This window comes from Mustelus asterias, chromosome 12, assembly GCF_964213995.1.
Source record: "Mustelus asterias chromosome 12, sMusAst1.hap1.1, whole genome shotgun sequence".
In the NCBI taxonomy this organism is placed as follows: Eukaryota; Metazoa; Chordata; class Chondrichthyes; order Carcharhiniformes; family Triakidae; genus Mustelus; species Mustelus asterias.
Genome location: NC_135812.1, coordinates 45,750,406 through 45,772,016, shown reverse-complemented (window position 1 = coordinate 45,772,016; position 21,611 = coordinate 45,750,406). Strand labels below are relative to the sequence as shown.

The window sequence follows — 21,611 nt, the reverse complement described above, 5'->3', positions numbered from 1 at the left end:
CAGTAAATGAGCAGTGAGTTCCAACATGCCTGTCCCCCACTGGTTATCCCCTGTTGCCTTTGGCTATGTGAGAGGGGAGAATGTTAATAAGTGTTGCACTATGTATTGGTTTGATGTGGCTGTCATGGTTGAACAGCTGGCAGGGTGTGCAAGCTGCAAGGTGTGATGTGACGTTTACAGCAGTGTTAAATGTAGGAGGATGAGGTGAAGCTATGAAGATGAGGGATGAGCCCTTACTGAGGTTGTTGGTAGGTGAGTGATTGAGATAAGGCATTGAGCAATATCTCAGGTTAATGTGACCTTTGAAGATGCATTTGCTCACCTTGACCGTTCATGTAAGGTCATTGAACATCTTGTGGTACTGCATCCAGGTGCCCAGGGCTTATATCCTGGCACTGATCTCCACGCCATCTGCTCCCACTGCCTTCTGAGAGTTTGTTTGGAAAGCCTCCTATTCCCCTGTGGATAGGTGGCATCTCTCCTCCTCTCTGTGTCCTGCAAGAGGACGTCATCCAGTGCAGAAACAGAACAACCTGCAGCGTGCTCGCTGCCATGATGTGGCATTCTTGTGCCGCACTTTTGGAATGACCTGCAGCACCCGATCCAGCCACAATGCAACTCCACTTGAACTTGTGTTCACCTTTCAGGGTTTTGAGCACTCAACAGCATACTTTGTGGTGGAACGATGCAACATAAAGCCTGCAGGCTCCCTGTCTCAGAAACAACAAGCGCAGGGGCATCCCACATCAAGCATCCCTTTTGTTATGAAGTGGAGGTGGATTCCCCCCTCTGAGAACTAACACCTAACCACTCAGAAGAGGGGTACCTCACCTCATAATCTGTACAAGTGAGTGTGAAGTGGCACGATCTGCTCTTCAGCAACTTTTAGTGGTTAAATCAAAATAACTCCCTGACACACACTCTAAAATCAACAAGTAGCACTTTATTTATCTAACAGCGAAATTAACTAAACTATTAGCAAATCGAATAAAACATGATTCTAATGAAATGCTGTTCAGATAAATACAATTCCCACTTATTAACAAAAAAATAGAATTTTAGTCACTCTCTAAATTACAACCAGGTTTTGTGTCTTCCGGAAAATTCTGGGCCTTCTTTGTTGATTCTTCTTTCTCCTTTGCTATCTAGATGAGGCTTTAAGCTGAAAGCTATGAACTGCTATGAACTACCTTCTCCCAGAGGGTAGTGAATCTTTGGAATTCTCTGCCCAATGAAGCAGTAGAGGCTACCTCGTTAAATGTGTTTAAGTCACAGATAGATAGATTTATAACCATTAAGGGAATTAAGGGTTATGGGGAGCGGGCGGGTAAGTGGAACTGAACCCACTATCCGATCAACCATGATCTTATTGAATGGCGGAGCAGGCTTGAGGGGCTAGATGGCCTACTCCTGCTCCTATTTCTTATGTTCTTATGAAGCGGGTGGCAGTTGCAGTCCTCTGTCGCACTGCCTCCTTCCTTTTATACCTGTAATGACATATCAATATCCCCCACAATAGGATTGGTCCAAGGTTGCCAAAACCATCGGATTTAAATTTAATGGGTTCTTGGCCTAATCCAAATTGATTGGCTGAATGAATTCAAATAATTCAAATGCCTGAAAGCCTGTTACCTTGGTAACCCTGCTGCTTGGCCTTCCAATGCAAATTCATTTTGGGCACTCTATCTGTACTTGCATTTTTAAAAAACTTTCCAAGCACAGAAAAAGCATCACCTTTTTAAAGGAACCATGCAAAGCTTTCCCCCCTAGCATTTTAGAATTTTAGAAACACCAATTCACAATTACTCTACCCAACTTCGCAACACTTTTCAGAGGATAAGCAAGGGAATGAAGGGTTTATGGGCAGCTGACAGGAAGCTGGAGTTGAGACCACAACCAGGCCTCAACCAGCCATGATCTCATTGAATGGCAGCAGGCTCGAAAGACTAAATGGTCTACTCCTGCTCCTAAGTTCTATGTTCCTACCTCCTATCAAACACAGAGCTTGAGATGATCAAACTTTACCATGTAATGTATTTAGTTCTTAACATCTGACATTGTATTTGGTAATACTCAGCATGCTTAGTACTTTGGTGATGCATTTATCCAGCAACACATCAGTGAAACCACATTAATTTGGTTAGAGAGAGAAAATAAACAAGTAATTTTTTTTCTGTAGGGGAAGGAGAGTGGATAGATTGAATTACTGTTTGCTATACAAGTTAGTAAGATCAGATGGTTTTGAAGAAAAGGTTACCTGCACAGATGACTCCTGCATCTTCATGGTGCCCACAGTTGTGTACACCCCATCCCAGACTGTGACAGCTCAATAATGAAGGCTCACTCCCGTCACAGTTTACATTGTCCAACAGAATCAGCCCCTTTCCATATCCAAAGTATGAATTGGTGGTGGAGGATATTGCTGTGCCACAGCCCATCTGCTGGCACACAACTTTGGCATCATTCATGCCCCAGTCATCATCACAAATTGTTCCCCACTGTCCTCTGTACTTTATCTCCACTCTGCCTTGACATGAGTTGTAGCCATTGACTAAACGGATATTGCCCTCCCCTGTAAAGAGAAGAAATGGTTAATTTCCTCAAGGAGAAATCCATTTACATTGGTACAATTAAAGATTTCATGTTTCTTCAGTGGGGTTAAACTGTTCTCTGTTTATCGAATAGCTTATATAGTTCCGTGTGCAGTAATGACATCACAGCCAGAACTTAAGGCAACAAGAGAGACAGTCTTGATCTACTGTGTAACCCATGGGATGCAGCCTGAAGTGTTTGAGTGTTGTTGGAAAGTGGTGTCTTGGGCTGTCTGCTTCATGCTTGTGAATAAATTTGAAAAATGTATGATGGTTGGTCTATCTACCTATGAGAAGCAGTGACTACTGCCCAAACCTAACATCCAAACACCACATCCGCATGAGTTACTTTGTAATGACCAAGAATGGAAATCTAGGATTCTGATCCTTCCTAATTGAGGAACACAGATGTTAACTATGCCCTCTTAACAATATTATACCAAAGATCGGCTAACTCAACACAAACCAAGTTGCCAATTTCCAATTGAACCATTGTGGAAATTGGTGCATGGTTAATAATGCCTTAGTGGTATTAATGCTGGACTATTAATCCAGAAACTCAGCTAATGTTCTGGGGACCTGGGTTTGAATCCCACCACGCCAGATGGTTGAATTTGAATTCAATTAAAAAAATATCTGGAATGAAGAGTCTACTGATGACCATGAAACCATTGTCAATTGTCGGAAAAACCTGCCTGGCTCACAAGTGTCCTTTAGGGAAGGAAATCTGCCGTCCTTACCTGGTCTGGCCTATATGTGATTTCAGACCCACAGCAATGTGGTTGACTCTCAACAGCCCTGTGAACAAGGGCAACTAGGGATAGGCAATAAATCTGGCCAGCCAGCGACGCCCATGTCCCACAAATGAATAAAAAAACTCTTGGGAATTTCCTCAGAGATGCAGGAGATTCTACCATCATAACTGAATCAGCAGTGTGACCTGTAAGGAGGGTTTCCATCATAGTTACAGTGACCGAGCAGGTGTGGGAGCAGTTCAGAGCAAGTTCCTGGCCCAAAAACTGTGGATTGTCAGAACATCATGGGAACTGACCACGTTCAAACAGGATAGTTCCCCAAAATATTAAGGCTGAAGATTAAAGCACATGAGGTTCAAAAATCAGAGGAACAACAACATTTCAGCAAACATATTAATGTCGTTCTATCCTTTCTCACCTCCAATGGGCTTTAACTTCTCTCTGCCATGGGTCCCTGTGTTTATTCACACCGCACCCAGATAGCTTTCATTGTGTATGTACTGGATGGTTAAACACACTCACCAGCAAGTTCAGTCCTCTCCTCCCCCTTCCCCCTCCTTTATCCTTGGACCTATTGCACTGTCCATCCTTTCCACTTGTCCAGCCTGGGAACTTCCATTCACACACTCACCCATGTGACCTGAAAATCTCTGCTTGCTACAGTCACATGTCTTTTTCTCCATCCCCTTTCATTGGTTGATAGTAACTAATTAGTCAGCACTAGGGCCAAGTGAAAGACATACCAATCCACAAATAATAAAGTCAATTGTTTTATTTTGCATTCATTCTTTTCCAAGTGTATGGCTCACTGAGTTTGATTAGTCTGCCACAGGATAATGGTGCTTTGTCAGAAATCTGTCCTATTGTCATTCCCGGTTACAGAGAGCCTATGAGAGGAGGATCGTTATTGACCAAAACATTGGCAGTGTGGTCAACAGTTCAGATGCCTGAACAGATTGCGAGATGTTTTGCAATACAACCCACAAGTATATCTAGCATTTATTGTGTCTTCTCCACATTCTACAGCTTCATAATACAAAGAACCTTTGACCATGGAGGAAGAGGAAGACAACTCATAACCAGGGCTGCAGCAACTCATAGGTATGGGCTAAGTGGCTTTAATACTGGAGCTGGAATGACATTTTGCTCCAAGAAATGTGAATGTCCAACCTTGTCAGCACTTACACTTCTAATGACCGGCAGTCTCTGCTCTCTTTCGCACTGCAGTAATCCCACTGCATTGTAATCCTGCAACTAGATCACCACTCAAGGTAACAAATATTACGCAGACTGCGGAATTATTGTAGGAGAATTACCTTGTTTGTATTCCCAGGCAGATACTTCGCTTTTATTTATCTGGTTGATTGGTGTGGAGCTGAAATCTAGAGGCAGAAAGATCAGTTAAAATTGCACCTTGGATAATCCACTAAAGAGCAGCTTTGATCTGGAGTTGATTTACCCCAAGTGCCATCTTGTTTACGGGGGACTGAAAATCCACAATCTGGCTGCCTGTCAGTGACTGTGGTGGAGCAGGAGCTGCAAGCCAGTAGCTTGCAGCTCCTGCTCCACCACAGCCACTGGAATGCCAGGTATTAGGGTGGTGGTCGTTTAAATGAATAGTTATGGGAGGAAGTGTTCGGGCTTCATTAGGCACCCCTGTTAACCAGACCCTTAACATAAAAGGGGCCAAGTTTAAAGTTTTCTTGTCGCTATCTTTAGGGGTCTCCAGGCCTCGACTCTAGTCTGAAAGCGACCCAAGTTTCCCACTTCCACCCACTCTTTTGATATTTGAGCCACACTCTGTCACCTGTTCGGGTACACTTAGGGAGAATTTAGCATGGCCAATGCACCTAACCAGCACGTCTTTCGGACTGTGGGAGGAAACCCACGCAGACACAGGGAGAACGTGCAGACTCTGCACAGACAGTGACCCAAGCTGGGAATCGAACCCAGGTCCCTGGCGTTGTGAGGCACCAGTGCTAACCACTGTGCTACATTATATTTAGATGTTTCAGATGGGATCTTCTTTGCCAACAATGCCATAGCATTTGTATATTGAGGAAAAAGACGGTGGGTTCCTGGCAATGTGGCTTTCCAATTTCCTTTATCCTGTACCCCAGAACATGTCACATTTTGGGAGGCGGAATGGGGATGTGAGGCAAAAACTGAACTGGCGCAAACGTGAAATTATCCATCCAAATGTAAATTACGATTGCAAGATGGGGGGGGGGGGCATCAATTTGCTCATCCCTGCCATGAATTTGGCACAGGCTGTCCACTGGGATGGATTATATTGACCAGACTGTTGAGGGATTTACCAGTCTAAGCAATTCTCAGGCCTAGGATTTAAACTAAATTTTGTACCGTTGCATACGACAGCCACATCTTCATAATGGTTGCAGTTGTGGATGGCCCAGCCCAAGCTTCCACACTCACTCAGCGAAGACTCCGTCCCTTTGCACTCCACATTGTCCAGCAGGATTACCCCTGTCCCTTTGCCAAAGGGCAAATTTCCTGCCACAGAGAGGGCACGCCCACATCCGAGCTGCTGGCAAACCACGTTTGCATCGACAATGTCCCAGTCGTCATCGCACACTGTCCCCCAAGTTCCATTGTAAACGATTTCCAGAAGGCCTTGGCATGAATTTCGTCCATTCACCAAGCGGACTGCTGGGGTCAGAACATTAAAACACTTTGTGAAAACTGTTCATTTAAAAAAAAATAAGAGAAAACAGGTGTTTATCAAACTTTTCAGTCTCCCTTCTCCATCCGCGTGCTCCATTAAATGAACTGCCTAATGGAATGAAAGTCAAAGAAAGCGTCATCTCGGACTTGAAGCTTTTGTTATCCTCTCCCCACAGACGCTGCTGAGTTTTTCCAACACTTTGTTTTTATTTCACACTCATATAACGCCTTTCACAAGATCAGGACATCGCAATGTGCTACTACTTTTGAAGTGTGTTAACCCCTGTGATATCGGAAAGATGGCAGCGAACCTGTTGGTTACAAGCTCTGGCAAACAACAATGTGGTAACAACCAGATAATCTCTCAGTGGCACTGTTTGCAAGATGAATATTGACCAGGAAACTGGGAAACAAGGAAAGATCTTGTTGGCAAGCCATAGAATCCCTATAGTGCAGAAGGAGGCCATTCGGCCCATTAAGCCTGCATCAACAACAATCCCACCCAGGCCCTACCCCCGTAACCCCATGTATTTACCCTTGCTAGTCCCCCTGACATGAAGGGGCAATCTTAGCATGGCCAATCTACCTAACCCACACATCTTTGAAGTGTGGGAGGAAACCCATGCAGACACATGGAGAATGTGCAAACACCACACAGACAATCACCCAAGGCTGGAATTGAACCCGGTCCCTGGTGCTGTGAGAGAGCAGTGCTAACCGCTGTGCCACCGTGAAGGGAAAATTTTGGTTTAACAAGATATTAATCTTTTTGTTGAAGCTTCTTAAAAAACTCATGAATTTTTCCACAGGTTGATGGAAAATTAAAGTTATATAAATTGTACTTATCATGAGCAATGGTTTGTTGGTGTGGGCATGAAACTGAGCTTATGAGAGAAGTAAATATAAGGGAGCATCTAGGCAATAGTGAGCATAATATAAAACTGTTTATGATACCAATTAAGAAGGACAAAAGACCAGGCTAAAGGATTGGAGAAAAAAATTATTCTGAGGTTCTTTGAACACCTGATATCTGACAACAAAACCAACAATAATATTGGCAAACAGTGAATCAGAATAACAATGGGAAACATTTGAAGTGGAGTGGGAATAGGGTCACTAAGGGACAGATCAAATAAGATTACAGGCAGCAGAAGTTAAATGGCAGAAACATTAAATATCTACTCTGGGCAGAATTCTCCCATCTGGGACTAATTCCTGTTGCAGAGGTGGGAATGTGTAGTGTTTCCTGTGGCAGAGGTCAGTGGGAAAACACACCATATGTTCCAGCCCTGACCTCTTTAATTATGCACCCAGGGGTTTAGTGCCCTATTCATGGTGGGGCGCCCATGATGGCATGTGTCCAGCTATCATATCGGAATGCCATATTGAAAAGGCACCAACATCACTGACCCACCAAAGAAGAAAGAAGATGCACCTCCTGAGAAAGTAGCTGAGTCTCCAGAAACACTAGGGGCTGGAAGATGTCCAAAGATGTGCGGTTTAGGTTATTTGGCAATGTGAACTTGCCCTTTAGTGTCAGGGAGATTAGCAAGGGTAAATAGGGATTATGGGGATAAGGGTTGGGTGGGTTTGTTGTTGATGCAGGCTCAGTGGGCCGAATGGCCTCCTTCTGGACTGTATGGATTCTATGATTCTATGGATCACCTCGATGATACTAAATCTGGAAGGTCCACCTGGAGTTGCTCCCCTCAATCACTGCTCTGAAGTTCTGGGGTCCAACATCACTGGTGACCTCCATCCCAAACTCTGGAGGCAGCCTTAGGCATTGTTCACATGAATCCCGGCCTCTGCACATTAGTGTTCCAGATGCATTCTGGACCGGCATATTTTCCCACAGGCGTCACAGTGAATCAGGAGGGTGAAGGGTTGGGGAAGATTTTGGTTGGGCCTTCATCTGCGTCCCATTAGCTCGATGCAAACCAGTTTCGTACTAACCTCCAGTGGGTTTCCTGATCCGCCATGACAGGCACTAGACGGGTGTGAAACCAATTATTGTACTTTGGCTGAATTCTCCACCCCTGCCTCGTCATTGGCCCTGCGGGTGAGGTGATGGGAGAATTTCGCCCTATGCTTCAGTGTTTGCCAAGAAACTAGTATCTGGCCGATATTGATTAGAAAATAGGGATTAGAAATAATATAAGCTGTATTTAAAATTTAAAAGAAAGAAACATTTAATAAACTAATCCAACTCAAAGATGTTGGTCCAGATGGATTGCATAACAGTTTACAAAAGAATCCAGGAAAAAGCTAGCAAAGGTACTATAGGTTGAGTAGTATTTACCCAAAATCCTTGGGGCTGGTATTCAAATATTTTTAGTTTTATACTTACACTACAATAGCCTAAACCTCGGTTGGCTATAGTTTACAAATATGAGTTGTCTCTCCATATCTTACACACCTTACCTCTAACACTTTTTACACCAATAATATTATATTGCTTTATTAACATATAAATTAACTGTGTAGCTGTTTAGAAAATGTTTGGTTTTCTGATGGCTTTGCTTTATGAATGTACGAATAAAGGATATTCAGCCTGTATTACATCTTTCTAATAATTCATTACGGAAAGTGTAGGAGCAGAGGACTGGGGGATAGCTAATGTTATGCCTGTACTTCAGAAGGGAACATAACATGTCCAGAGAGTAATCCGTTTAATATCGGCGCAGGAAAACATAATAGCGATGTACTAAAAGAGAGAATAGGAAAATAAATCTACAGACTGAAATTATAATAAGTCATAGTTAATTAGGATTTGAAAAGGGAAAAGCTTGTCTGGCTAACGGCATTGAATTATTTGAAGAGGTAACAGAGAGCAGCACAGTGGCACAGTGATTAGCACTGCTGCCTCACAGCACCAGGGACCCGGGTTCGATTCCCAGCTTGGGGCACTGTCTATGCGGAGTTTGCACGTTCTCTCCATGTCTGCGTGGGTTTCCTCCGGGTGCTCCGGTTTCCTTCCACAGTCTGAAAGATAAATGATACTCCACCTGTAATGTCTGAAAGACATGCTGGTTAGGTGCATTGGCCATGCTAAATTCTCCCTCGGTGTACCCGAACAGGCACCAGAGTGTGGTGACTAGGGGATTTTCACAGTAACCTCATTGCAGTGTTAATATAAGCCTACTTATGACTAATAAATAAATAAGAATAAGATAAGATAAGAGGGTAGACAAGGGTGACATAGTGGATGCAATATATTTAACTTTCCAGTAGGCCTTCAATAAGGTACCACATAAAAGACTAATGAATAAAGTCCACACATGTGGAGTCAGGAAGAAAATAGTACCAGGTTGATATTGATTGGAAAATAAGGATTAGAGATAATAAGATAGCAGAGACATTACAGGTGGAGTATCATTTATCCAAAACCCTTGGGCTGATTGCGTTTTGGTATTCAGATATTTTCAGACCTGCCGTATATACAGTAGGCTGGTCTAATTCCATTACACTGGCCTAAGCCTCGGTTAATCAACTGGGTCAAGTCAGAAGACAGCGAATAAGGTGGAGGGTATCTACTTGAAATGCAAAAAGATGTGAAGTGAGATCCCACAGGCATCAATGCTGGAACTAATGTTGTTCATAATTTATATTAATGATTAAGACTTTGGAATCCAAAAACATACTTTCTAAATTTGTGGTAGTCAATGAAGCGGAGAACTGCAATGAATCACTAGATGATATTAGTAAACTTGCAGATTGGCTATGGAAGTGGCACATGAAATTGAATGGAGGTAAGTGTGAGGTGTTACAATAAGGAAGTCATGTGATCTGGATGATAGGAATCTAAGCAGTGTAGAGGAGGAAAGAGTCTGAGGGTAGTGTGATGGTATGTGAAAGTTCACCCAGGGAGTCTCAATTGCAGTGACAACATGCATTTTTACATTAATGTTATAGTTTGGAGCTATAGATAGTGATGGCAGAGGCCCCAACATTCCTTCCATCACATGGTTAACCAGGAATCTCTCCCACTCTTACCACCTGTCATTAGCAAGTGTTGGGAAGGATTTGCAAGTCTTGGTCATCAGTTCTGGAGTGGGTCTTGAACCCAGAGCTTCTGCCTCCGAGGCAGGGACACCACCCACTGCACCACAAGCTCTATTATAAAGAGGATAATGAGGCATTGCATAGGGTGCAAGAAAGATTTACAGAGATGTACAAGAACTCTGAGGTGCAAAGCTCAGGAAAGGATAAATAGACTGGGTCTCTTTTGTTATAAAGGGAAAAGGTGATCTAATAGAGGTCTTTAAAATAATGAAAGGTTATGATCGTCACACAGAGGCCTGATGTTTGAGGAGTTAGGGCAATTCCTTTGATCTTGAAACAAGATGGGCTGGATCTGGATACAAAGTCCATCCCCATTTCTGGCTGAAATTATTTTCATTGGCGAGGAAAAGGGTGGGGTGTAGACCGCACAGGTGTGAAACACGAATCTGCTCTGAAAATAGCTCTAAGTTTAAACAGGCATAATTTTCAATGTTTCATATGTCTTCAACCACAGTATAGGAGTCATGAATTTATGAGGGAGATATAAACACTCTTGAAGGAAGGATAATAAATGTAAGTATTTAAATCCCCAACCCTTTAAGCACACAGAAAAGGCTGCAGCTATCAATTAGAATGAATAAAACACGGGCTAATGGACTGCTTTGATTGACAGGCCATTTGGTATAGCTCAGAAAAACCCATTACCATCTGTTCCTGAAATTTCAGTAGAGTTCATTGTTGACATTTCCCAAGGGCTATCATTACAGCTGAGCCCATTATGAATGCTTGGCTGAGTTTAAAAAGCTCCAATGCACTCAGCTCAGCAGGAAGGCTGAGTTTACATGTTGATTGAATGTTTAAAGTGGCTATTAAAGGATTAGCTGTCTTTTATATGGTTACTGAATAGAAGTTTGTTGTTTCTATAACAGATTGACCACTTGAAGGATTTCATGAATGAAAGGTCTTTTTTCTACATCATGTACGAATGAGTGGGAACGCTATTAGATTGTGAGGAGTTTATTTTTTTTCCATCTCTACATGGTCCCTAATATCTACCCACAGTGGATACTGGGTGAATGGCTATGGACTTGGCATGGGGTGGGACGGGGGGTGGTGGGAGTATGAGGGGGCATGGGGAGTGGGTATGGGCTGAGTATTAGAGGGCATGGGAGTGGGTTGAAGGGGCATGGGGAGTGGGTTGAAGTCCCAAAAAATTCAGGTAGGCATTCTGATTAGCCCACCTTGACATTGCTGGCCCCTGTGTCTGCGTCTGATTTGCTTCCAGGATCCAACTCAATCCTGTCCCAACCCCACCTCCAGCCTCGCAAACAAAAACATCATGTGACCAGGTCCTTTACATCAAAAGTTTCCAACTCAAGCTATCTGCCTCTATTGTGAAAATTTAGCTCAGAGGAAGTGTTTCCAATTGTGTAGAACATAAGAAGTCACCAGGGGATTCAAAAGAAACGTTTTCATCTAGAGAATGGTGAGAACGTGAACCCCTCTACTCTCAGAAGTGTTTGAGGCTAATATTATAGATGCAACAAAAAGGAAGCCAAAAAAGCCTGAGGGAGCATGTAATTGAGAACTATACTGACAGAGTTAGATAAGGAAGGATAGAAGACTCAAATGGGGTATATATTCCAGGAGAGCTTGTCTGAGCTGAATTGAGCTGTTTCCCTGTTGCATATCCTCAGTAATTCAATGTAAAGCAATCTGATTTCCAATCCTAATTCACATAAGGCATTTCAGATACTAGTATCAATTGGATACTCAAGAATATTAGCCGAGATATAAATACGGTATGTGATCTAATGAGTAAAAGAAAAATGCTGATATTAATCCAAAGGAGCTCTCCTTACCTTTATGAGCTGGAGCTGATGTTGAATCATCTAAAATGATAGTGGAAAACACATTACAAGTTAGTACTGGGAGGTGTATGCAAGATCTTAAAGTCTCAAGTCAATTATAAGGTGATTAAAATGCCAATATGAGCAATTCACAGTGCTCCTAACGCACAATATTTAATATTCTCATGTTTAACAGAATAACTGATGGGAGCACAAATGAGAATGAGGAATTTCCAAGATTAGCAAGTTAATGGAATTCCCAGAGCCTGTGGAATTATGTATGTGTTTCCCAATATTTATTTATTAGTGTCACAAGTACGCTTACATTAACACTGCAATGAAGTTACTGTGAAAATCCCCCAGTCGCCACACTCCGGCACCTGTTCAGGTACACTGAGGCAGAATTTAGCATGGCCAATGCACCTAACCAGCACATCTTTCGGACTGCAAGAGGAAACCAGAGCATCCAGAGGAAACCCCTAGCAGACATGGGGAGAATGTGCAAACTCCACACAGACAGTCACCCGAGGCCGGAATCAAACCTGTGTCCTTGGAACTGTGAGGCAGCCATGTTAACCACTGTGCCACTGTGATACAGGTGTGGGGTAGGGGAGTTGCAAGGGTCCTATCTTCAGAAAAACATGTCTGGTAAACAGGTCTATTTGATGATTGAATTGAATTGAAATACTGGACCAATGTCTGGGCAGAGAGATCACCCTGGTGCAAGTTGCACTTGGCTGTTTGAAGAAAGACAGGTTTGCCCAAAAGGATTTTGTTTCCTGCCAACATATTAGTATTTCATCCAGTACATGCAACCCTCCACAGAGTGGCAAATACATCTTCTCGGAGCTCCATGGGGTTCCCAATGGATACAACTTCATCCTGGCCAGGGCAATTGCCTTGGGACTCAAATTCACCACCTACTACTGAATCACTGCTGAGCCACAACTGATACAAGAAACTTGCAACCGAAATGCTGGAAGCACGCAGTAACAGGAAGGGATTTGTGTCTCAGTTAGTCTCCATAACTATATGCAGCAACAAATTTAATCCCTGCATCTCATTAGCATGCCAGGTGTCTTGGGTTAAGTATGAGAGAGGGGGACTCCATGAGAGCCTTTCAGTAAGGATGGGGCTGGCTGTGCTTGTGGCAGGAGAGGTCTGAGCTTTCCTGGTAAGCCTTGCCCTGCCAAGCAAAATGAGGTAGGCAGCAGCTTCCTGACCTTCATCAGGCTGTGCTTTACCAGGTAGGAGACCATGCTGGATTCTCTCTCAGTGCAAAGTTAAAATTGCAGTCAGAGCTTGATTGTATCACTAGGCTCTTGATAGTGTTGATGAATTTGAATCCTGCCAGCTTTGAGCAGGAGGTATACCTGCCTGACGATCAGAAACAATGGGGTGGGGTGGATTTTATAGTCTGTACGAGCAAGAACCGTGGTGGGTAGGGTGACTTAACTAGGCGGGAGCTTATGCTCTTACTTTCCCAATGAGGGGTTTGAATTTAGAGATTAAGTCAATGGCGCCTATATGGGTTCTGTTCTGTGGAGGGTTCCTACTATTCATACATTTGCATCCCATAAACGTTCATCTTGTTAAAACCTTTTGCAATGAAGTCCATGAAACTATAAGACGTAGGAGCAGAGGTAGGCCATTTGGCCCATCGAGTCTTCTCCGCCATTCAATAAGATCATGACTGATCTGATATAATCCTTAACTCCACTTTCCCACTTTGATAACCCTTGATTCCCTTGCTGATTAAAAATCTGTCAATCTCAGCCCTGAACATATTTAGTGATGCAGCCTCTACAGTGCTCTGTGGTAAAGAATTCCACAGATCCACTACCCTCTAAGAGAAGAAATTCCTTCTCATCTCTATCTTCAATGGGTGACCCCTTACTCTGCGATTATGCTTTCTGGTCCTCGACTCTCCCACAAGGGGAAACAACCCTCATGATAAAGTCAGTGGCATATGAGAATCACGCAGCATCTAGTTCATGTGCCGTTAAGGGAGGTGTGTAACAGTCAACTTTGTGCCATTGTATCTGAAGTCAGCAGTGTTGAACTCGATGGGAGGGGAGCAGGGGAATGGTAGCTTGCATGGAGCCCTTGAGACTGGTAAGGGCGAGTCATTGGTCGAGGGTGGGTGTGGAATGGGGTCAGGGGTATAGCGGAGTGGAAGATGGATCTAAGGGCGTTCTGAGGGTAGAATTGAAGGCATAAAGGAGTGAAGTGGGAAGGGACTGACATCCTGGGTGCATTGAGAACAGTCAGTCAAGATAAGAAAAGGAGGGGCCTAATGGGTGATGTCAGTACTATCCATCTCAGGGTGTTGGCTGGTAGAGTCCTTAAAAAGCTTTGAATTCACTGACAACATTTCAATTATTCCCACTGAGAGTGATCTCAGACAACGTCCTTTACAATGCAGACAAGGGAGAGCCTGTGAGTGAAGCCACTTCTCCCAGGCTGCTACATACAACACTGGACACGAATATGGACATCCAATGAAGAGTGAGCGCAAAAGCACAACTCTGTTTCACCCATGCCACCTTTGTGCTCTCAACAAATCTTATGTTCATGGCACTGGAGTTGGGCAGGAAGGTTGTGGCTGTGATGTAGAGACTCCCTGTTTAATCGCCCACCTGTAGCTGCTGCATGGCCAGCTGACAGTAGGTGTCACCACTAAAAAATGTCTTTGTCATGTGATCTCATGTGTCTCCCATGTGCGCTGCCGGCAATTTAAATTTTAATTGTAATCAACTGTGGAAACCAGCAAAAGGGGAGAGCAGCTGCCCATTCCCTGTTCCAGTGTTGGGACAGGCATGTCACAGTTAATATTCCACCAAATGCGTTCCAAGCAGTTTCCCAGTGGATAAAAAGGCGAGGATATTTGAACTGCCAATTCAAACAGTGCTCTGATATCTTCATACCCTGAAGGGTACACAGAGAGTGTAAACCCAGTGTAACGGGGGCTAAGACCTCACACTATATTTTTATGCAATAAATATACATCATCATGGCTAATTCCTGCCATTTTAAACTGGACAATGACCTTTTAAAATGACTGAAACTATGTTCAGCTGTGATCCCAAACAAAACATCCATCAGGGCAGTATCATATAGGCTTGCACCTCCTTACCTCTGAAGATACGCTAACAACAAAGATACTCTATACAAAGATCATCTCAATCCGTCACGCAAACCAGCCTCCCATCCATTGACTCTATCTACACTTCCCGCTGCCTCAGCAACGCAGTCAGCATAATCAAGGACCCCACGCACCCTGGACATTCTCTCTTCCACCTTCTTACATCGGGAAAAGGATACAAAAGTCTGAAGTCACATACCAACAGCTTCTTCATCAGTCTTTTGAATGGACCTACCTTGCATTAAGTTGATCTTTCTCTACGCCCTAGCTATGACTGTAACACTACATTCTGCACTCTCTCGTTTCCTTCTCTATGAACGTTGTGCTTTATCTGCATAGCGCGCAAGAAACAATACTTTTCACTGTATACTGATACATGTGACAATGATAAATCAAATCAAATCAAATCAAATCTCCATTTTATAAGCCAAGCCTGGTCAAGTCGATTGCTAGGACAAAGGATCCTGTAACCGTCCTTTTAAATTCTTAATGGTTGAAACAAACATTATCAGGAACCCAGACAAAGGAATAGACACCCTTTGTCAAAGCTAAAGTAGAGAGGTGGGAGCCATTTGACAAGACCCCGCCATAGCTGGGAGAACCAGTTATGATGTGGAGATGCCGGCGTTGGACTGGGGTAAACACAGTAAGAAGTTTAACAACACCAGGTTAAAGTCCAACAGGTTTATTTGGTAGCAAAAGCCACACAAGCTTTCGAGGCTCTGAGCCCCTTCTTCAGGTGAGTGGGAATTCTGTTCACAAACAGAACTTATAAAGACACAGACTCAATTTACATGAATAATGGTTGGAATGCGAATACTTACAACTAATCCAGTCTTTAAGAAACAAAACAATGGGAGTGGAGAGAGCATCAAGACAGGCTAAAAAGATGTGTATTGTCTCCAGTCAAGACAGCCAGTGAAACTCTGCAGGTCCACGCAACTGTGGGAGTTACAAATAGTGTGACATAAACCCAATATCCCGGTTGAGGCCGTCCTTGTGTGTGCGGAACTTGGCTATCAGTTTCTGCTCAGCGACTCTGCGCTGTCGTGTGTCGCGAAGGCCGCCTTGGAGAACGCTTACCCGAATATCAGAGGCCGAATGCCCGTGACCGCTGAAGTGCTCCCCAACAGGAAGAGAACAGTCTTGCCTGGTGATTGTCGAGCGGTGTTCATTCATCCGTTGTCGCAGCGTCTGCATAGTTTCCCCAATGTACCATGCCTCGGGACATCCTTTCTTGCAGCGTATCAGGTAGACAACGTTGGCCGAGTTGCAAGAGTATGTACCTTGTACCTGGTGGATGGTGTTCTCACGTGAGATGATGGCATCTGTGTCGATGATCCGGCACGTCTTGCAGAGGTTGCTGTGGCAGGGTTGTGTGGTGTCTTGGTCACTGTTCTCCTGAAGGCTGGGTAGTTTGCTGCGGACAATGGTCTGTTTGAGGTTGTGCGGTTGTTTGAAGGCAAGAAGTGGGGGTGTGGGGATGGCCTTGGCGAAATGTTCGTTATACCAGTTATACAGTCTTACTGCCATCTTCCAAGCAATATCTCAGAAAAGGGGCTCTGTCCATGTTTGAATGCCTGGTCCCCATCATCACTTTTTTACTGGAGCTTCTGAATTTCTTTACCAATGCCTACTAGACTAATTCACCTCTGTGTTCCTATTTAATCATGGAAGTCATCTCAACTGCGAAAGTGAATTATCCAGCATCAGTTTACAACCTGCCGATCTCTGTGAAGGAATACACCATTGGACTTTGTTTCTGGACTTTGGACCCATGTGAAACAATAATATGGTCTTTTCTCTATAAATCATTATTTCTCTATCCCTCCTTATTTATTGTATGAATGCACAGGGAGCGATGTAGTAACATCCCCTCCTGTGTTTTGAGTGTGCATGAATAAACTAACCTACTAAATTCACCCTATCTTGGGTTGCTGTGGGATTATTAATAGAAATGGAATTACACCAAAACTGAGGGATTGTGAAATACGCCACTTATAAAAGGAAATTAAAATCAAAAACGCCTTTCTGTTTATGGATGAGTGGTGAGAGGAGAAATCATGGCTGTTTTAATTAATCGCCCTCCTGTCCGTAACAAAGTCAGAGGATCCCAGAGAATGAGAGTGTTACATTCCCATCCATTTTTTATATTCCTGCATCAGCTCAGAGCAATACTATTCAGATTGCATAGCTAATATGGATCACCCCAACTCTTCTTGAATTCATGCCCTAGGGACATGGGATACATATTATTAACCCTAGTGGACATTCCCCATGATGATCTTACCAACAGATTTACTGGTGACTGGGTCTATTAGATTTATTGCCACAGCAACACAGTCTGTGAGTTGCCATTCTCTCCAGGAGCTGAGGCACATATCCCCTTAGTCTTTGAACAGGAAAGAAGGTGATGGGAATTCGGAATTAGCATTGTTACATTAACATCCGAAATCAAAACAGTTATACACAAGATACACACAACACACACACATTTGTATTCATATGTATGTGTGCATCTATATTTTTGTGTGTCTGTGTTTATGTGGTTGTGTGTTTGTGTGTGTTTATGTCGTGGGGATGTCAAATACATGTCAAAAAAATGTCAAATACATTTGTCTGTATTTTTCCGCTTAATTATGTTTGTGTGTCTATATCCATTAAATTATTAAATGATACAATTCTAAACTTTTGCGATATTGGGCTGATATTTATGCTGGAGGCCCCTGCTACCCTCCCATTTTAAAATTTGCGGACTGTTTCCACTTGGCTGGCCCACCCTTAACCCCCACCCACCCCTGATCCACTCTCCATTCAACTCACTATTGAAACTTCCTCAAACCTCCCTCCCTGCCAGCCCTCCAGACCCCAGTGGATCATAACATTCTGGCCACGGTTACAAACAAGCTACTTACTTGTGACTTCACGCTTCGAAATGTGTTCGGTTTCTGAGAGAAAGGAAAGACAAGATGTAAATCCTTAAAGAGACCTTGTTGGATCATAGTGCCTATTTCTCAATGATCTACTTATCCCTACGATATATCATGTTCTGTGTTTGTCTTGCTGTAAGTCGTGCCTATTTCCTGCAGAGTTTTCTGACTATTACACTCTATGAAATGCTGCAATTGAATTTCAGAGTAGGACCGCTGACCATCTCCCCTCTTTTGTAGGTCCTTCAGACCACTTGATGTTTGCTGCTGCACAGACCAAAGGGCAGAAGGTTCCAGAATATTCAGTGTCATAAAAGGGCAACGGGGAACGAGCAAAAGAGAGGAATTATTAGGATACACCTTTCAAAGAGTTGACACAGTCACAATGGAACAAATCATAAAATTCCTTCAGTGAAGAAGGAGGCCATTCGGCCCATCGAGTCTGCACGGACAACAATCCCACCCAGGCCCTATCCCCATAACGCCATAAATTTACCCTGCTAATCCCCTGATATGAAGGGCAATTTATCACAACCGATCAACCTAACCTGCATAATGTTTGGAGTGTGGGAGGAAACGGAGCACCCGAAGGAAGCCCATGCAGATTCAGGGAAAATGTGCAAACTCCACACAGATACCCAAGGCCGGAATTGAATCCGGGTCCCTGGCGCTGTGAGGCAGCAGTGCTAACCACTGTGCCACCCCAGTGCCCTCCTAGTATGCTGTAGAACTTTATGTTCAGCTGTTAATTGGATTTTTCGTTTTTCCCGATAATTAGGAGCCCTTTGCTCTTTCAATGTTATCCTGACATCTCAATGCTCGATTCAACTCATGACTGTCTCTGTCAGAATAAGCGGGCTGCTGCATTTTCTGTTAGTGGCTGTAGAGGGCAGTGTGGGCTATGAAAGGCTGAATTGTATTTGGGACTTTGAATTTAACAACCAGAAATATGAACCTTGAGTCACAAAAATAGGGTAGACAGGGCAGAGTGTGGCACAGGGGTACTTGGCAAAAAGGGAAGGTAGAAAATATTTTAAAAATAATTCGTACCAGAAGGAACCAGTTCAAATTTAGCAGCTCATCATTGCAATTTGGGTATGGCAGTGTTCTTGTTTACATCACTGACCAGGAGAGAGACACTAAAGTGTCCAGAGGGGCAATTTTTTCACACAGAGGGTGATGAGTGTCTGGAACAAGTTGCCAGAGGTAGTAGTAGAGGCGGGTACAATTTTATCTTTTAAAAAGCATTTAGATAGTTACATGGGTACGATGGGTATAGAGGGATATGGGCCAAATGTGGGCAATTGGGATTAGCTTAGGGCTTTTTAAAAAAAGAGCGGCATGGACAAGTTGGGCCAAAGGGCCTGTTTCCATGCTGTAAACCTCTTTGACTCTATGACTCTATAACCCAGAGAACGTGAGTTCAAATCCCACCATGGCAATTTGGGAAGTCAAATTCAATAAAGAGCTGGCTTTAGAAAAATGATCATGAAAATGTCAAATTTTTTTGTTTAAAACCCAACTGGTTCCCTCAAGTCCTTCCTATCATCCCTTCTTGCCTGGCCTATGTGTGACTCCATTACCACGCCAATATAGTTCCTCCTAACTGCTTTCTGAAGCAGCCTAGCAAACCACTCCATTGTAAGGATGGTCTTGCCTATGATCCCATATCCTAGGACGTGGGAAGAAATATCCTATTGGTGAGTTAATAATGTTGACACAATTTGCATGGAAACGGAAGCACTGATTTAATTGTAATGAGAACCTTTTCAATAAGTGTGAAGAATGCATTCTTTATAAAATGAAAACCATCAAGTTAGCAAGAGTTAGTTACAAAATAATTGTTAGCTTTAGTGCTGACAAGTAAGTAATTGTTTGTTCCTTTACTGCAACTTTACTTAAAATTACAAAACTCAAGATTCAAAGCAAGAAGCTTCTTACCCGACCCTAATACTGAAAAAGCAAGGGGCAGCAGAACTTACCAGGAATGACCAGGGAAATCATCAGAAGAGTTACAGAGGTGATTAGGACACAGAGCAACCAAATAAAAAACCTCCATCTTCTGAGCTGAGTGAACGCCCGGTGCCTCAAAGCCATTTCCTTCAGCTGTTTGAAATCAGTTCTCCTCTTGATCATACACTGAGGTGGAAGACAGTTGGCTCATCAGAGGGCTTATGCTGCCTGCACTGAGAACAAACACATGGTTACGTGATGGCTGGGTAATTTTTGAAGATAGTAGGGCCATACCCTGCAGTGAATTTGGGGGGTGTTGGGGTTTGTCTTCACATTTTCTGACTTGGAAATTTCCTCACAGGAGCATCAAGAGTTCAGAGTCAACCACTCAAGCCAGGTGCCCCCTGGAGGGGAGAAGTGCTCCACAATGTCCTTCTGCAATGCTTCTCCTGGCACTAGGTTTGAGCATGGCTCAGGTAATGGAGGACACTGGCTGGCCCTGCTGTCTGCTTCAGGCAGGAATTATACAGCAGGAATGGAGTCAAAGTGGGGAGCGAAATGACCAAAAAAATGCTACAAAGGAAATAAATTACCCAAAGTGTCTGAAACATTTAACTTGGACACAGTTAAAGTTTAAAGTTTATCTATTAGCATTACAAGTAGGCCCACAAAAACACTGCAAGGAAGCCACTGTGAAAATCCCCTAGTCACCACACTCCAGCGCCTGGTCGGGTACACTGAGGGAGAATTTAGCATGGCCGATGCACCTAACCTGCACATCTTTGGACTGTGGAAGGAAACCAGAGCACCCGGAGGAAACCCACGCAGACACAGGGAGAACGTGCAGACTCCACACAGACAGTGACCCAAGCCAGGAATCGAACCTGGGTCCCTGGTGGTGTGAGGCAGCAGTGCTAACCACTGTGCCACCGTGCCACCCGAACTCCATACACAACAAAGATCGTCTAAAAACAATTGGTAACAGTCTTTAAAATACTTTACAAAATGCTTCCCCAGGGCAGTGTGATGAAAGATGAATGCCATTGGCTTCATTCTTACATTTATTCCTTTAAGTGGTACATAATATTTTTCTTTAAAATACATATTTATTGTTGCTTCTGGCTTGTGTAAATTTCCTTACACTGGGGAAATCTATTCCTTCCCAGTATTATACACACACAAAGAACAAACATCTACTGCAGAATCTTGCCAAAACTGCTCCCACTCAGTCGTATTAGCTTAGCCATAAGTGAGGCAGAAACACTGGGCAGAATTTAATGCCCTACAGCGGCAAGCTTGGAAGTGGGAGGGGGGTATTTAATTGGGCAGGGGTTTGCAGGGTGGGGACCCTGCTGCCTTCCTGCCTGCACCTAATTAAGTCCGGAGTGGGAAGGATCACGGATGGCCTTTCCCCCCCGGATACAAACTGAGGCCGTCAAGACGGTCATCCCACCGCTGCTGGTATACAATCAGTGACGGGCAGGCATGTCACCACATGAGCAGCCTAAACAGCAAACGCCAGTCAATGTGTTCGCAGGTGGAACCCCTGGTTCAAACACACTGCACTCAGTGCCTGATCGAGGAACCCAGCACAGAAAAGTGGGGAGGGGGCTCTAAAACTGGTAGAGAATCCTGGCCAGGCACCTACAGAAGGAAATGTTACACCAGAACCTTGCCAAGCATAACTATGGACCAAC

The 21,611-nt window shown here is 43.7% G+C and overlaps 1 protein-coding gene across 1 annotated transcript in view; it reads right to left on the bottom strand.

Moving 5' to 3' along the window:
• Positions 1 to 20,058, bottom strand: part of LOC144502006 (scavenger receptor cysteine-rich domain-containing group B protein) — a 35,251-nt gene extending 15,193 nt beyond the window's left edge. Inside the window, exons 1-5 of the mRNA XM_078226024.1 lie at positions 19,944 to 20,058; positions 17,947 to 17,979; positions 11,899 to 11,928; positions 5,711 to 6,049; positions 2,262 to 2,572 (exon numbers count right to left, since the gene is read on the bottom strand). Coding sequence (XP_078082150.1) covers positions 2,262 to 2,572; positions 5,711 to 6,049; positions 11,899 to 11,928; positions 17,947 to 17,979; positions 19,944 to 20,058 — 828 coding nt within the window. The remainder of the gene's footprint in view (positions 1 to 2,261; positions 2,573 to 5,710; positions 6,050 to 11,898; positions 11,929 to 17,946; positions 17,980 to 19,943) is intronic.
• Positions 20,059 to 21,611: the final 1,553 nt, after the last annotated feature.